At 39.1% G+C, this 18,039-nt stretch overlaps 1 protein-coding gene across 50 annotated transcripts in view; it reads left to right on the top strand.

The window, feature by feature from the left end:
- The window catches only part of ABI3BP (ABI family member 3 binding protein), a 403,542-nt gene that overhangs the window by 259,178 nt on the left and 126,325 nt on the right, over positions 1-18,039 (top strand). For 36 of the 50 annotated variants that reach the window (XM_065587762.1, XM_065587764.1, XM_024101205.2 and 33 more), the window contains 5 exons: positions 3,244-3,324; positions 9,917-9,982; positions 10,379-10,453; positions 11,581-11,637; positions 17,419-17,493. In XM_065587762.1, coding sequence (XP_065443834.1) covers positions 3,244-3,324; positions 9,917-9,982; positions 10,379-10,453; positions 11,581-11,637; positions 17,419-17,493 — 354 coding nt within the window. The remainder of the gene's footprint in view (positions 1-3,243; positions 3,325-9,916; positions 9,983-10,378; positions 10,454-11,580; positions 11,638-17,418; positions 17,494-18,039) is intronic. The other 14 variants (XM_065587956.1, XM_065587954.1, XM_065587948.1 and 11 more) reach the window with 4 other exon arrangements.

Genomic DNA, 18,039 nt, shown 5'->3' with positions numbered 1-18,039 from the left:
GTGTGGCAAAAAAACCTAACTTGTTTCAAGACTGAACTTGATAAATTTATGGAGGGGCTGAATGTGATGAGGTTGCCTACAATACAATGGCATATATCCTTTCTGTGACTGCTATTAGTAAATATCTCCAGTGGCCAGTGATGGGACACTAGATTTGGAGGTCACTGAGTTTCTACAGAGAATTATTTTCCTGGTGTCTGGCTGCTGGTCTCACCCACATACTCAGAGTCTAACTGGTCACCATATTTGAGGTTGGGAAGAAGTTTTCCCCAGGTCAGTTTGGCAGAAACCCTGGGGGAAGGGGTTTGCCTTCCTCTGCAGCAGGGGGCCCGGCTCACTTGCTGGTTTGAACTATAGACAGTGCTGGATTTTCTGTAACTTTAAATCATATCTTTAAATCAAGATTTGAGGACTTCAGTAACTCAGCCAGAGGTTAGGGTTGTGGACCTATTACAGGAGTGGATGGGTCAGGTTCTGTGGCCTGCAATGTGCAGGTCAGACTAAATGATCATGATGGTCCCTTCTAGCCTGAAAGTCTGTGAGTCTATGATCGAATGGTCCCTTCTGGCCTTAAAATCTATGAACTGGAGCTTTCAGAAAAAAACCAAATATGATTTGGCAACACGGTTGACACTCAGCTTGATTCTATCTTGAAATGTCCCTTTGCAGCTCTTGTTGCACAGAGTGTTACCTGGAGTGAGTCAGAATGAAATAGAAAACTTCTGCCCTTGCTCTGCATCAGTTTTCTGGATGGCATCTATTGCTGGACAAAACAACTGCCAGAATTTGGTCCTTAATAAGTTGGCCCTGTAGTCCTTGCACACCCAAAAGAGTTATTTGGGCCAACAGGAGTAGTGGGTGCATGTGGTCGTGCACTAGCCCAATAAAATATGGGTAGCAATTGAGGTTAATTATGGTGAACAAATACTCCATACGCTACAAGCGCTTTACTTTAATTCAGTAGACGTAATAGTAATGAATAGCAGCTGACAAGTATAATGTAATATTATTACTGGACAGAGGGAAGAGTTGAGGATAACCTAGGTGAATCTTTCCATCATAAAGTTTCAGTTTTAGACTAATAAAACAGTCCAGTATGGTTGGGGGAAGTGTTTTTATACACTTTCCCCAACCATATATATATCTCACTGTGGTATTATAAATTTTGTTTATAGCAGCTTAAGTATTGAATTTGGCAAACTTTTGCAAAGACACGTTATGAGCTCCAGATCTCAAATTTACTCTTTGGGGGTTTATATTTTCCTATTGTCTGTGTAAAACTGCCACAAAAGAAATCCAAAATCGTATCCATGTTGGATTTCACTTCTCAAATCAAAGTTATGAGTTTTAATGATGGTGGAGCTGTGCTACTGCAGAAGTTGTTCTAATCCTATAGCATAGATCAGGGATCGGCAGCCTATCAGAAGTGGTGTGCCGAGTCTTCATTAATTCACTCTGATTTAAGGTTTCGCGTGCCAGTAATACATTTTAACATTTTTAGAAGGTCTCTTTCTACAAGTTTGTAATATATAACTAAACTATAGTTGTATGTAAAATAAATAAGGTTTTTTAAATGTTTAAGAAGCTTCATTTAAAATTAAATTAAAATACAGAGTCCCCCGGACCGGTGGGAAGGACCCGGGCAGTGTGAGTGCCACTGAAAATCAGCTCGCATGCCGCCTTTGGCACGCGTGCCATAGGTTGCCTACCCCTGGCATAGATTGTTGGCTGCCTCAAAAAAAAAAAGGCTTACAAGGATTGCTTGTAAGCTTACAATCTTACAAGAAGTAAGCAGTCATGGGATAAATGGGAAGGTCCTCTTATGGATCAGTATCTGGTTAAAAGATAGGAAACAAGGGGTAGGAATAAATGGTCAGTTTTCAGAATGGAGAGAGGTAAATAGTGATGTTCCCCAGAGGTATGTACTGGGACCAGTACTGTTCAACATAGTCATAAATGAACTGGAAAAGGGGTAAACAGTGAGGTAGCAAAATTTTCAGATGATAGAAAGTTATTTAAGACAGTTAAGTTCAAGGCATACTGCGAAGAGTTACAAAAGGACCTCACAAAACTGGGTGATTGGACAACAAAAAGGCAAATGAAATTCAATGTTGATATATATACAAAGTAATACACACTGACAAACATAATCCGAACTATACATATAAAATGATGGGGTCTAAATTAGTTGTTACCACTCAAGAAAGAGATCTTGGAGTCATTGTGGATACTTCTCTGAAAACATCTGCTCAATGTGCAGTGGCAGTCAGAAAAGCTAACAGAATGTCAGGAACCATTAGGAAAGGGATAGGTAACAAGACAGAAAATATCATAATGCCGCTGTATAAATCCATGATTTATTTTATAGAGCTATCCTATCTCCTAGAACTGGAAGGGACCTTGAAAGGTCATTGAGTCCAGCCCCCTGCCTTCACTAGCAGGACCAAGTACTGATTTTGCCCCAGATCCCTAAGCAGCCTCCTCAAGGATTGAACTCACAACCCTGGGTTTAGCAGGCCAGTGCTCAAACCACTGAGCTATCCCTCCCCCAACCTACATCTTGAATACTGTGTGCAGATCTGGACACTCTATTGCAAAACAGATATATTGGAATTGGAAAAGTACAGAGAAGGGCAGCTAAAACTATTAGGGATATGGAGCAGCTTCCATATGAGGAGAGATTAAAAAGACTGGGACTTTTCAGCTTGAAAAGAGACAACTGCGGGGGATATGATAGAGGTCTATAAAATCTTGACTGGTATGAAGAAAATGAATAAGGAAACTTTATTTACTTCTTCACATAACACAAGAAGTAGGGGTCACCCAATGAAATTAATAGGCAGCAGGTTTAAAACAAACAAAACAAGTACTTCTTCACACAATGCACGGTCAACCCGTGGAACTCTTTGCCAGAAGATGTTGTGAAGGCCAAGACTATAACAGGGTTCAAAAAAGAACTAGATAAGTTCATGGAGGATAGGTCCATCAATGGCTATTAGCCAGGATGATCAGGGCTGCAACACCCTGCTCTGAGTGTCCCTAGCCTGTGCTGGCCAGGATCTGGGAGTGGACGAAAGGGGATGGATCACTTGATGATTGCCTGTTTTGTTCATTCCCTCTGAACCACCTGGCATTGGGCACAGTCAGAAGACAGGAAATTAGGCTATATGGATCATTTGTCTGATCCAGTATGGCTGCTGTTATGTTCTTGATTCAAAATTAAGTCTAGATTCTTTTTTCCAGCTCACAGTGAAACTGACAGTGGACTTGAAGAAACAAAATCAATTCCTAAACCTGACCTGGCACAAACTCAAAACATACCGGGTAACTAATCTGATGACTACTTAGCTTCTATATATAGTATTTTCTTCTTTTTTCCACTCCAGAATTCTCCTACCTTTTACTACAACACTTTAGAAGCGAGCTGTTCCACAGAAAATCTTAATTAAATTGTACTGGGTTACTTTACATTTACAGCTACTGATTTATATATCTCAGATAAAATGTAGTACAGAAGGCTGTCTAGGCCTAGCTGTGCTATGGCTGGTGTTGTGAGATGATAGTCTCTGGTAAAGTTTTCTTGATAGGTGTACCAGGTATTCTCATATTCAAAGTAATATTCTTTCCTGCCCTTTACTGAATTCTGGGTTGTCTGTATGTCTCTTGATGTCAGTAACTAGGTGTAGCACTAGTAATATTGCTGTAGAGATACAAGAGAAACGTCCAGCTCCTTGGTTTTCTCTCAAGATCCTTCTTCAAGGAAATCCTCCTTGGTAATACATTACAGTGAAAATTTGTTTCCATGTTGTAAGTAAACCACAGGTACTGTAACATTATTATGCACAGTAGGTGCCATTAAAATAATAAATTCACCTCACTGGATTCCTTCAGTAACAGGAATATCTCCCTATATTTAGAAAAAGAGATGCTATGCTTCTGACATCTCTGCAGAATGGCATGTGCTCCATTTTTAATGGCCCTCGCTTTTAGCATGGGGGGAAAAAAATCACAAAAACAGCTTTTCAAGGTAAAAGCAATGCAAATCTACATAGGTGAAGTTAGAAACGATCTTTAGTCTCCTGTTGTGACAGATTACACAGGTTGTGTTATATTACAAAACTAATTATTTAAATGTATAAATACTCAAAACATCAAAAACTCACGGAAGATTGTCTGATGGCATCAAATTGTGATTTAAAATACAAATGTCATTTGTATGACTGTCATGACTCACTGCGGCTTAACATGGCATGAAGTCTTTTTTTTTTCTCCAGGAAAAAAATAGTGTCCTATACAAAATCCTGGTCACAAACTTTGTATTGCAAAATGTGTTTTCTCCATTAACAATTGCTCTCATTTTTGTTTTGTTGTTAGTAGCAGCATCCACAGTCTTCTTGCAGTCACAATTCTACATTAAGAAATGTCAAAATGTTAAATTCACACTCTGTATTGTACACACAAATCTATGCAAAATTGTGAACAAAAGTCCAGAGATAGTTTTTGATAATTTGGCCTCATTTTCCAGAGAGGGGTGCAGACATGAATAGTCATGGAATGATGTATGCAACTGTGTATTTAGTAGGTATATAGGTGAGTAATAAAAGAAAAGGTTGTATTGAATTCACCAGCACTGGAATGTAGGGACAAGGGTCTTTTTGTTTCTGTCTCTGTTACACTATACAAAGAGAACTGCAAGTGTTAACAAACACTTTTTTTCTTCAGATTTCTACTGACTCGCATCAATTTTGTACTTTCTCTTTTCTCCCCACCCCCCTTGCAGTTCCAAACAGGCTTCCACAATTTCCTAACCCTAAAACACCTCCTGCATTTCAGAAGCCCACGGGAACATTATGTCATGGTGATGGTTTTGTTTTGTTTTGTTTGCAGCTTATTTTAATCCCATTTTTTTCCTTTGCAGTTTCTTTGGCAAGGTTAACTTTGTTTGGCTGCACTGCTTTAGAGGATGCTTTTATGAGAACTAAATCATGGTTGTCTTTGCTTAACTACAAAGCAGATAAAGTTTCATTGTTGGATATTTATTTCTGTCTTTCTTAGACAGGTGATTCTTCATATGATGGTCCAGGACAGAGCTGAGGATATTCATGTTCCAATCTCCTTTCTGTCTTTCCACAATGTTTCTTTCCATTATTTATGAAACTGTATCTCAGTGGTCAGCCTATTCTTATATTGCTGGCTTCAGGCATGAACTTTCTGTGTGCTGGAATAATTCTGTGCCATGTTTTCCCAATGACCCATAGCAAATAAAGACCTGGTTATTTCTTTTATCATAGCTTCTAATGAAATGCAGCTGATTCCTTCTGGATCCAAAATATCTGATACGCCAAAAATACTACAGACAAAACCTGTTAATTGCCTTATTTCTAAAGTTGAGAGCTTCGAAACAAATATTATTTAAGTCAGATTTGTTGGTATTATGCCCAGGTGGGTTTTTTGGTTTTAATACCTCAGATACAATAATGTGGTTGTATGATTTATAATGCTACAGCCAGGAAATTTTTCTACTGCAAAATTGTGACTCCGCATAAGTCTTGTTTTGATTTTATTGACATGATGCTCAAAATTATTTACTTACAAATGTTTTTAGAAGAATTGTGAAGAGGTAGAGAATATCCTCAGCTCATGTAAATCGTCACAGGTCCCTTTAAGTTAGTAGAGCTATAAAAACTTATATTTGTGAAAGATCTGTTCCATGGGCTTAGTATTTTCCTTGTAAATGCCCGTTCAGTTTCAGAGATGGCTTGTATCTCACAGCTGAACTATCATTCCATCCAACAGCAAAGTTGTGGACTGTGTAATGACTTTGTTAAATAGTTGATTTGTCTAGTGAAGTTATTAGCTTCTTCTTGTTAGAGATTTACCTATAGCCTAAATTTTCAAATATGAATAGTTATTTGTGTTGCTTCAACTGTTGGGACACTTTAAAAGGGCCTGATTTTCATAAAGTGTTGAGGGCTCACCCTTTGATCATCAGTCCCCTTTAATATGTCTCCAGCTGGGTACCCAGAATTGGCAGTTGATTAGGCCATAGCACTTCTGTCAAGGCTCCTTCCCACTCTGAACTTTAGGGTACAGATGTGGGGGCCTGCATGAAAACTTCTAAGCTTAACTACCAGCTTAGATCTGGTCCGCTGCCACCACTCCCAAATGTGCTAATTCCCTTCTCTGGGTAGCGTTGAGAGACTCTTCACCAATTCCCTGGTGAATACAGATCCAAACCCCTGGGATCTTAAAACAAGGAGAAATTAACCATCCCCCCTCCTCTCTCCCACCAACTCCTGGTGGATCAAGATCCAACCCCTTTGGATCTAAAAAAACAGGGACAATCAATCAGGTTTTTAAAAAGAAGGCTTTTAATTAAAGAAAAAGGTAAAAATCATCTCTGTAAAATCAGGATGGAAAATAACTTTACAGGGTAATCAAACTTAAAGAGCCCAGAGGACCCCCCTCTAGCCTTAGGTTCAAAGTTACAGCAAACAGAGGTAAACACCCTAGCAAAAGGTACATTTACAAGTTGAGAAAACAAAGATAAAACTAACACGCCTTGCCTGGCTGTACTTACAAGTTTGAAATATGAGAGACTTGTTCAGAAAGACTCGGAGAGCCTGGATTGATGTCTGGTCCCTCTCAGTCCCAAGAGCGAACTCCCATCAAAACAAAGGGCACAAACAAAAGCCTTCCCCCCACCAAGATTTGAAAGTATCTTGCCAGGAGGGATTTTATAGTTGTCATATAAAAGGAGCCTTGACAATAGTATTGTACACAGGGAGGGCTGTTGCCCTTCCCTTTATAGTTATGACAACTTCTGTTGTGCTTGAGAACCTGACAACCCTTCCACAATTGCTGTAGGGCATAATTTTGTCCATGGATGCATTTGTGTGGTTCCCATTGAGTCCAGTGGAAACTATCCTTGCCCATGCTAAGGTATTAGAGTAGTGAGCTAGTGACCCTCACTAATATTTTAGTGAAAAAGTCTAACGATTATTAACAAGAGTTACAGCATATTTATTTATTGATTGATTTTTTTGACTTACATTATTTTAATCTTTTATTTTGAATTTGTGCCAGAGCATATTTTTTCTTCACTGATTTCACAACTAAATTCTAACTCGCAAGTTTATAGATAAGATGAACTCAGAAGACCCCATTGTAATGCTGTGAACTTGAATTTCATTGCTTAAGTATGATCAGGCTTAGTTAACACTCGGGTGAGGTAAGCAGTATTCTTTCCCCTGAGACAGTACTGATTCAATTAATTCTTGCATTAAATCCTACAACAGCCTGTCATGTGATAGTGGCAGTTTATTTAGAGCATGTACTTTTCAGTTCATGCAAAAGAAGTCCCTAATATTGAAATTTTTACTTAAGTAAACTCCCATAGACTTCAGTGTGAGTTCGGACTGAGTAGAAATTTCATATGGATTTTAGAATTTGTTTCTGATTTATTATAATTTCTCACAGCATTTCTGGATTTGCCTTGAGGCCAGCAGCTCTCTCCCCTATGGAATGAACATAGCCATCTATTTCTATTGTAGTGGAAGAGATCCAGTAAGATACAGTTAGGGCTCATCTTGATGAGCAGTTAGTGCACAGCAAGTTGAGGTGTAAATCTACTTCACGCTGGCATGCTGCGCACCATATGTGTGGACTCTGCTGTCATGCCCTAAAAGTTCCCTAGTGCACTTAGATCTATTCTCATTTCAAAGTGGGTTAGATCAAAGTGCATAGGAAAGTTTTAATGAGCAACTTCAGGGTCCATATGAACAGTTAGTGCATGGCAGGCTAGCATGAGGTAGATTTACACCCCATTTTCCCATGAACTAGTTTCAGGGGGTAGCCGTGTTAGTCTGTATCTACAAAAACAACAAGGAGTCTGGTGGCACCTTAAAGACTAACAGATTTATTTGGGCATAAGCTTTCGTGAGTAAAAACCTCACTTCTTCGGATGCATAGAGTGACTATGAACTAGTTGTACGCCTAGAAAAGCCATTAAAGTCTGTATTAAAGAGAGAGGATATTCAGTAATATTTAAGAACTTGGTTTGTTGAAATATAGCTACCGACTTCAAAATTATTAGGGATACTACTAATAATAATCCAATCTCACACCTGCTTTCCATAAATAAAGGTAAAAAAATGGAATAGTGATAGACTGGCAAGGCTAGCATTTCATTCACATAATTCGTTCGGGTTAGCTCTAAATTGTACTTTTGAGGTCTTCCAATGAGACCACATAGCATGAAGTGTGATTTAATTATTCTGGTTTGGGCCCTGGTTTCGGGAGGGAGATCCGCACAGTCAGAATCTCATTGGGCACATCTACGCAGCAAAAAAAGACCCGTAGCTAAGGCTGGCCCAGGTCATCTGACTTGGGCTCAAGCTGCAGGGCGATAAAATTGCAGTGTAGCCATTCAAGCTTGAACTGGAACCCTGGGCTCTGAGACCCTGAGAGAGGGGAAGGTCTCAGAGGCTGGGCTTCAGCTCAAGCCCAAATGTCTACACTGCAATTCTTATCCCCACAGCCCGAACCTGGGAGCCCAAGTCAGCTGATCCAGGCTCTGAGACTTGGTACAACAGGATTTTTCATCACAGTGTAGACATAGGTGCTGGAATTGGGGGTGCTCCGCACCCCCAGCTTGAATTGGTTTCCATCATATACAGGGCTTACAGCTTCGTTCAGTGGTTCTCAGCACCCCCACTATACAAATTGTTCCAGCATCCCTGAGTGTAGACATACCAGATGAAGTCAGTGCCATTACCTGTGGTTGCTAAGGGCTTTTCACCTGAATAACTTTGCAGGATTGGGGCTTGGATGCTTTTGTTATAGCTCTCGACACTGTGTTCCAATCTATAGAATTTGAATACCAAGGTCATTTAGCCCGGATTTTCCAAACCTTGAGCATGATACTTGTGAATCTCTTCTTAAAGTGTATTATTTTGGCTTCATTCTGCCTGAAATAAATGGGAAACGTCCCATACTCTCAGAGAGGCCAGTACACTTACAAGCCTATGATACCATGTTACTTTTCTGCACAGTATCTGACTTATTGTTTTGAGTGAATATCTTCTAAAATGCTTTTTAAAATGTTAAATTTTTTTAAAAAAAGTTACATTTTAGTAAGTGGGGTTTATATTAATTGAATCAAGAATGTGTCAGATCTCTCATAGGATCAGCAAATAGAGTAAAATTTAGGTTCTGTAAATTTATCTTTAGTTGTGTTTTACCTAAATTTTTTCCTACTTTTCCCCAGAATGTTTTTTCTTATTTATTTTTGTATTTGGATTACACCACAGAGAGGCATCTTTTAAATTTAGAAACTTTGTGGATGGCCAATTTACTTTGAATTTTAACTTTTTTAAAAAGACAGCTTTTTTTATACACCTGCAGTTTAGTGTGATACTTTTGGGAAATATCACATGGTTCTTACTGTGTATAAATACAATTAATAAAAGTCCTGCTGCCAACAGCTGTGAATCATGTGGTATTTGTTTGCATAATGTCCAAGATCACTATTCCCGTCTCTGCTGATCAGGGTGGTAACATGGAGTCATATCTGCTGATAAAATGAGTCGTTCAGAATCTGATTGAAAATAGATGTGGAAGCAGACAACTGCTGTATGAAACAGAAAACAGTTTAGTTTATTAGTTCCAATTTTAACATATATTTATGTCATCCTCATTAAAAATGAGCCCAAATCAAATATTTGGATTTTTTTCATAAACCCCAATAGGAGTTCAGATCTTCTCAAAAACTCAAATGATTTAAAACAAACAAACACAAAAAACCCTCGAACCAAATATGGACTTGTTTTTTCTGTTTTAAAGCTATGAATTGGTACCACTTGTGCAAAGAATGCCTATCCCAATATCTCAGGATTGTTTTCATGTTTGCTCTTAGCTACCAAGAAACCAGCCCTGAAATCTACATCTTTTCCTTCCATGAAAACCCCAGGGACAGTGATGGGTAAATCGTATATGATTCAGTTATTTTTTCCATCATCTTGGCATATCTTCTATCTGCTAAAGACAGTTTTAAGATTTGCTCAAACACTTTGGCTTCAAAATCCCACATGCAAAACTTTTTGATTGATCCTTCTGTATCAACCGTTTCCTCATAATCATCACCTGAAAAGCATTTTCTGAACTGATTTAATGGCTGGCTGCTAAAAGGACATATTGTCACCAACCTCATTGTTCATGTTACACATTCATCTCACAGCTGACTTTCAGCCCATCCACCACCTTGCTTTCCCCTGTGTCAGCATCATCTTGAAATGTGCAACTTGGCTGTAGCTGAGTGTCATGCTGTCCCATCAGCTCTGAAGTCCCTCAACATTTTAAATTCAGATTCTCTTTTCAGCTTTTGATGAAACACAGTTTGTTTCTTCAAGATCCAAACCATCTGGAGTCCCAGAAAAGCTACCAACCGAATCTGGTAATTATATTTCCTTCTTTTGACAGGTAAATTTAGAAGAGACATCCCTGTGTTTTTAGTCAAGTGGTTAGTTTAATTTACCCTGTATGACTTACCTTGGGAACAATAATACTGTTGACATGTATGTGCTGTATGAAGTAGCATATTTATTTACAACATTTTGCATGACACCTTTAGAATCCTGGATCATTATGATGAAATTTCTCATATACCTTTATTAGATTTGCAAGACCATCCAGTACTATTTTAAGTACAGTAGCTGTTGACCATTTATATACAAATGGCTATAACAGAATATTACAGTATACAATCCTAGTGCCTTAAAATTGTACCCGGCTTACAGTAGATACCTAAAGTTAACATCTAAATCCATGTTTCACCACCTACATTTAAGTGTCCTGATTTGAAGAAATGCTAAGCATCGACAAATATCACTGAAATCCGTGGTAGCTACATTCGCTCAGCACCTATGAAAATTAGGCCATTTTATTTAGGAGTCTCAATATAGATTTGCATGTTCATTTTAAGCACCCAGGTTTGAAAACTTTGCTCAGAGTGACCAGTTACCTCACGCCAGTAGCAAGCTGCTATTTCTCACAGATAACTCATGCCTTGTTTCTGCTGTGAAAATGATTTGATAATAAAAGTAGTATGTAAATCAATAAAATGTAGAATACAGAGTAAGGGCCTGATTCTCTACTAAATTACCTTGTGTAGCCCTCTTCCCCTGTGAAAAATGAGTGCAAAGGGGGTTAAAAAGCTAACAAATTCACATATTGGTATGTTACATGTACTTTGTACAGGGATAAATGACTGCACAGAGTACAAAGTCGTGGAGAATCAGATCTAAAGCTTTTATTTGAAAATAAATCTATCACAGTTGATGCCACATAACCTGTAAGGTTGGCTATAATGTCACTAATTATGGCTTCCTTAGTTCCAAGGCCGTTTGCATTTGAAAAAAAGTGTAATCCACAATTGTGTCCCATTCTTTACTGTACAGAACGCTTAAATGCAATTTTGTTAAACTACATAGCAATACAAAATGGCAACTATATAAAGAAATTATTTGTGAGGTGTACAATAGGATCTGACAGTCTCAAATAGATTTATTTTTTTTCTTACAGTAACTATTCAAACAACTCCAAAACCTGTTACACGTGAAGCTAGTAAAGCAGAAGCTGGTAAATGAGGACGATGTTTTCTCGGTGTATAGTATCGTATTTTTTTTAGATTTCTATACCACAGAATTCAGTTCAGCTCCCGTTCATACTGTCAACGCTTATTCTTTACACTTCTTTTATTTCCCTTTTTCAGACACATTCTGAAATGTCTTAATCAGTCATCTGTTCCAGAACACACTGAACACATGTAGCGTGCAGCTGTACCCATGCTTATGTTTCTGACCGTGCACGTCTGTTGTCTTTGTGTGAACAGAATATTCTATTTCCTTTTAAAGCTGAGAATTCCATCCAACCTTTGAGGCAATTTCAAGTTGCTGGCATTAGACTGCACTGTGGAATGTACTGACTTTTAATGTAAAAGAAGACTTAGCAGCTGACCAACCGCTTTGTCACTAAGTTGATGGCATATGTTTTCTGTGCTTAACAAAGCATTCTGTTATGATTTCTGAAACTGTAATCTAGTTTTTCTCTCAACCCCGTGAGAAATGCATTTTTTTCCTTCAAGACCCAAAACTTCAGAAAAGGCGCTAACCATATCTAGTAATTACAGCCCATTGTTCTCTAAAGACTCATAATCTGTTATTAAGCAATCTTGTGCTGCCCACCACTTCTCTTGACCTTACTGCACCAAATGAATGACAGTGTCTTTAAATATTCTTATCTAGGGGTTGTTGTTTTTTTATAGAATTCCACTCTTAGAGCGTCTCTAGGAATGTGGATGGTTGATAAAGAGCAGGGCATAAAGGGCCTCAGAGCTTGTTACTGCAAGATGCAGAGTTCTACCCAAACCCACACCCCACCCTGACTGTTGCAGTGAGAGTTATGGGCACTCCTCACTTCTCTGTGTTTAAGGTTTTATGCCATGCTTATTACCATAGCATTTGCTCAGCTTGCAGGATTGAGCCCTGTTCAAAATTTGGAGCAGGAAATGCATGGCTTTTAAACCAAGGAATTAACATTTTATTAGTTTAATTTATTATTCAATTGGAAATTGGAGTCAACGCCCCTCATTGAGAACAATCATTTATGAGTGTAAAATATACACGTCTCTAACCTTAAAGGCTTAGAGGCTCAGTAATGAACCTCTCCGTATATTGACAGAATGGCACAAACGTCTAACTTCCACTGTTAAATTGTTCTGCATGGCAGAGACTCATACACGTGCTCTTTTTACAGTGGGTCATACACTTTGCACCATGTAAGAGAGTGGGGATAGGGGAGAAGATGAAACTGTGAACCTGTCTGGCATTTTTCATTTTAAATAAAACATGGATGGCCAAATATAAAAATGTTTGTATATTTTGAGGGAATTGAACAAATGACAAAATACTAATATGATATCAATGCTTAATTTAGAACTTGGTATCAGACTATTTGATACTAGAAGGTAGTAGTCTGCATTTGCAATTGTTTGCATTTACAAGACTGCTTTGGAACATCTAGCCTAGTGAGGTCTGATTCTTTGATTATAGGCTGCTGGTGTTGACTTGCATTTTCAAACCAGATCCAGAAGGTGATGAGTGCTGCACTAAAGCACCAGCTTTGCCATTTTTCCCCTGAAGAAGGGATGTTGAGCTACTATTTTTTAATAACCTCATGTAATTTGGTGGTAGTGGCAAAAAACTGATCACTGAGCTAGTAAATAAATGATCAGGCATTACTATCAAATATTGAATGTTTAAGCCTACCTATCCATTCTTGAGCTCTTCCATTCTATGGGCCTCTTTCACTACTATGTTACTCCAGTTTTATGCCATCGTAACTCCATGGAGTTACTTCAGTGTAAAACTGTAGTAAAGCAATGGTTAATCAGGCCCTAAATATATTACAGCACTTTGAAAATGCACTTTTACACAGAAATTTAACTATGGTGTAATTAACAGCCACCCTTTAGCATACTTGCTTCTTATTAATGTTGATAACCAACACCGTTATTTTTCAGTTGACCTTGTGTGAATGGAATGGAAATTCATTTGTAACTTTTAAGAGAGTTTCCTTCCCCAATCTTGTTTTTGTCTTTATGATATAGAGAGGCTTTTGTGAATAAGTAACATTCGTTGACTATTAAATTAAATAGTTTAAAGATGTCAAGTTTTACACATATAGCTTGCATGTGGTTTGGATTAAGTGGTTGTTTCAACTAGTCCCGCCCACCCAGTTACAAAAATTCTCTGCATAGATGAAAAGTAGGAATGAGTGTCCATCTTGCAGGATTTGAAAATGAGTGTAAAAAATGTAGTTTGTACTATTGTTGTAGCTGTGTTGGTCCTGCGACATTAGGGAGACAAGGTGGATGAGGTAATATCTTTTATTGGACCAACTTCTGTTGATGAAAGAGACAAGCATATGAGCTACACAGAGCTCTTTCTTCAGGTAAAAAGTATAGGTAGTTAAAAGATTTGTGTTGAAATTGTGCTAAACTACTAATTATTTGCCTGCTGAGGATTCAACTGTAAAAAATGATAGTTGTCCATGTACAGAAACTACATTTTACCTAATGTAAAAAAGAAAAACACGTTGCTGTTTCACAAACCCAGAAAAACACATTGTTGGCAAACCATTAAAAACAGTAGTGATACATTGTGGGTTTTTTGTTCTTTAGTTTTGGGGGGAATTTTTGTGCAGTTTCATGGCATTAGAAGTGATGAGGTCTGATCTATTGGCATCTCCCTGTTCCTCCTCAGACTTGTGGATGTTTTTTGTATAATAATAATACATAGAGGACCCTGCTGACATTGGGTCCACATTATGGTAGCTGTTTGTTCCCCGAAGAGTTTACAATCTAAACAGCTAAGGCGGACCAGAGGTGGGAGAATGGAAATATTATTCCCATTTTATAGATGGGAAACTGAGGCACTGAGAGATTAAATGTTTTTTTCCTGTGGTCACCCAGAAATTCTATGATATAGGAAGAAGTTGAACCCAGATCTTCTTTGCCCCTTCTGTGTTTTCTTTGTGCCTTAACCACAAGACCAGTCTCTTTTTCAAAGCTGCAGACATTGTGGGGATTGCCGCCTGGATGCTGGCATTATTAATACCTTGCTCTAACTAATTGAGCTAAGCAACCAATGATAAACTTTACAATACTTGTTACCATGGCCACTTGTAAACCTTAAGTTTCAGCCCAAGTCTGAGACCACAATGACTTTTATCCGCTATTTTGCAGCATCAGAGGGTACATCTGTGCTGTCTGGCACCTGGCAAAGGAGAGGGTCTCAGCCCAGGCTCCAGCCTGAGCAGGAATGTCTACATTGCTATTTTTATTGACCTGGGCTCAGAGGCAGTGCTGCGGTTTTACTTTGCAGTGTAGACTTAGATAGTCCACAGCTTTCTCCCTGCCTATATTCTAGCATACAGACAAGTTTACTTTCATCTTTCTTTTCCTTTGGTAACGTCAGAGCTCTGGGTTCCCTGAGTATGCTAGTCATTAGCTCCCCCTGGCAATAGTACTGTCACTATATTTAAAGTTTACATGGATTACAGTACACTAGAAACTTGCCTAGATAGAGAAAACAGCCAGCCAACTGGGTTCGGAGGGGAAGATTTTTTCTGAAAGTAGTGTGTCTTGTTGTTTTCTTCAGCTTTCAGTTATAGGGCCCATTCCATTCAATGGTGATATCTGCCTTTACACTAGAGTTACATCCTTGATATGGTCTGTTCATTAAAGGCTAGCTGCAAAAGAAGTTTTGGTTTTGCTGGTGTTTGTAAAATAAATGAAGAAGGTCTGAAAGGTTTCCCCCTGCCCCTTAAAAAGTTTTTTTCCCCTGCTTATTTTAGCATTAGAAATGAAAGTCTTTTAAACTCCCCCCCCCCCCCCGACCCTCCTGGAAAACTGTTGTATGGATGGCAGGACAATTATTCTAGTTATGATACCACTAGCACCCTGGAAATGAACCCTGAACAATTTAGGGGAAATACTATTTTCTCAGTTTAAAATGTTTTGGTTTGTTTTTGTTAAAACCTATTTAACTTAAACTCCTGGCAAACACTGAAGAAGAAAACTCATTTTGTTAAAGATTTAACACCCCGTGCCATTCAGGAAAGTAATGAGAGAGCTCACATGCAGCTCAAGAGTCCTCAGGCAAAAACAGAGAAGACAAGACTTGATATTCCTATTTGCCAGGTAAAATACAAGTAGAACATTTGTTTGCTCATTATGTTAGGGGAGGGAGTGTTTCAGGCTTCTTACATCATAAAGAAATAAAGGGAACAGACCAGGTTGATTATTTTTCTTTGTAGATCACATTTAAAACTGTGTCAAAGAACATATTAACTTTGTGTTATCCACTTATGCTGAACAATATCCCTTTCTCCTACAAACGTATATGGAGACTGGAGAATAAAGGGCTAGACTGGAGAATATTATATCATTTGGAGGTATTTCCTTCATATATTTTACAAACACCGGTGTCAAGAGCAGTTACTGGGGTGTTCTTGTTTGTTTGTTTGTTTGTTTATTAACTCTCTTGTAACTGATGAAGCCCGGTGAATCATGCATAGAGCTGAGTAAATAATTTGCAGTGAATTATCTATCTGATGAATTAATCATTTCTTTTACGGCTTATAGAGTATTTATGAGTGGATCACACTTACTTGAAAATTGTTCAAAAATTTGATGGCTATTATTTTTTAACTTTATGGATTGGTCACAAACATTTCGCTGTGAATATGCACTATTCAAAGTGTCTTAGTTATATAATTTGCAGGGCCGGCTCTAACTTTTTTGCCACCCCAGGCAAAAATAGAAGAGCGCCACCCTGCCATAACACCCCCCCCCCCCGCGCCGCCAACCCTCCCGCCCCTGAGTGCCGCGCCGGACCACCGAAATCCCCGCCCCCCCCCAGTGCCACGCCGGGCCGCCCAAACCCACCCCCTCCCCCGCCCAGTGCCACACCGCGCCGCCCAAATCCCTGGAGTGCCGGGCCGCCAAAACCCCCGCCCCCCCCCAGAGCACCGGGCCGGGCCAGGCCACCCAAACCCCCTGAGCGCCATGCTGCCCAAACCCCTGCCCCCGCCCTCCCCCAGCGCCTCGCCGGGCCGCCCAAACCCCCAAGTGCCACGCCAGGCCGCCCAAACCCCCAAGCGCCGCACCTGGCTGCCCAAACCCCCGCCCCCTCCCCAGCGCCGCGCCACCGAAACACCCCTGCACTGTCCAGCCGAAACAAAAAAACAAAACAAAAAAAAACCCTTGAGCGCCCCCCACCGCCCCAACATTGGCTGCCCCTTCTGAGGTGCCGCCCCAAGCACGTGCTTGGTCGGCTGGTGCCTAGAGCCGGCCCTGATAATTTGTTACGTAATTAACATGATATTGCTTCCTTTCCATTAACATTTATGTTGGTAAAACTCCGTCAAAGAATGTGCAGAGAAAGCAAAGCACTAATGAGGTGCGAATTAAAGCAAGTATTTGCAGAAATATTTTTTGCAATATTTGCCCAGCTCTAAAGACACGTTATTGCCATTGTTCCTTGAATACTTGATGCTTATAGAATCCTAGAAGATTGCGTCAGAAGCTTTTTTGTCTTTGTACTTTCCAGGGTGCTTAAAGACCTCTGAAATGAACCACCTGAGTAAACATTAGCCTTCACTGTATTGTGTGTGTTTCCAGTTGAACTGTAATTTTAATTGCTGACCTCATTCCTTATTAGCACTGCTCCATTGCTAGTGTAAGATATGCTCACTCATTAGATTGGCTGGACCACTGAGTTTTAACTGAGTACCTCAGAAGATTAAAATCTCAATTTTAAAAAATAATAAACATTATTACCCATTTCTTTTTTTTAGCTTTTGATGATACTCATCCTGTTTTTTCAAACCCCACAACATCCGATGAGCCTGATAGAACAGATCTCAAACCAGGTACAATAATTATTACACAGTCTTTACTATTCAGTGGCTCATGGTCAGATATAAACCCCACTGAGATAAATGGAAGACTTATAATTGATTTCAGTGGACTTTGGATCAGGCCCTTAGAGCTGAATTTTTAGCAAGCATCCAAATTGTATTGCTGTAGAGAAACTGGCATTAACTTGTGTTGTCTCACAGCTATGTTGTGTGTGGCAACTCATACCAGTCAGTTTTCCTGTCAGTAATTTGAAAGATACACTGCATGGATAACACTATGAAACAAATATTAAAAAGTACTATTGTATTCTGTAATAATTATTCAAAACATTCTATTAACATTATGTTGTAGATGGTAAAGTTGTAGATAAGTACTGTAGAACTATTATAATTTTTATATGAAGGAAAAGCATATCCTAGGTGCATTAAGTTATTTAACTAATTGAACACCTGATTCTCCGGAACTGTGACAATAGTTGAATCAATTGTCAGCTTTCTGGACCAAATATCATCTGTTGTCAGTATCTGAGTAATTGGCAGCACAACATGTCTGTTTTA

The sequence above is a fragment of the Chrysemys picta genome, chromosome 1 (genome assembly GCF_011386835.1).
Source record: "Chrysemys picta bellii isolate R12L10 chromosome 1, ASM1138683v2, whole genome shotgun sequence".
Lineage (NCBI taxonomy): Eukaryota > Metazoa > Chordata > Testudines > Emydidae > Chrysemys > Chrysemys picta.
Note: the sequence above shows the minus strand (reverse complement) of the source record. Positions and strands in the feature narration are given on the sequence as shown.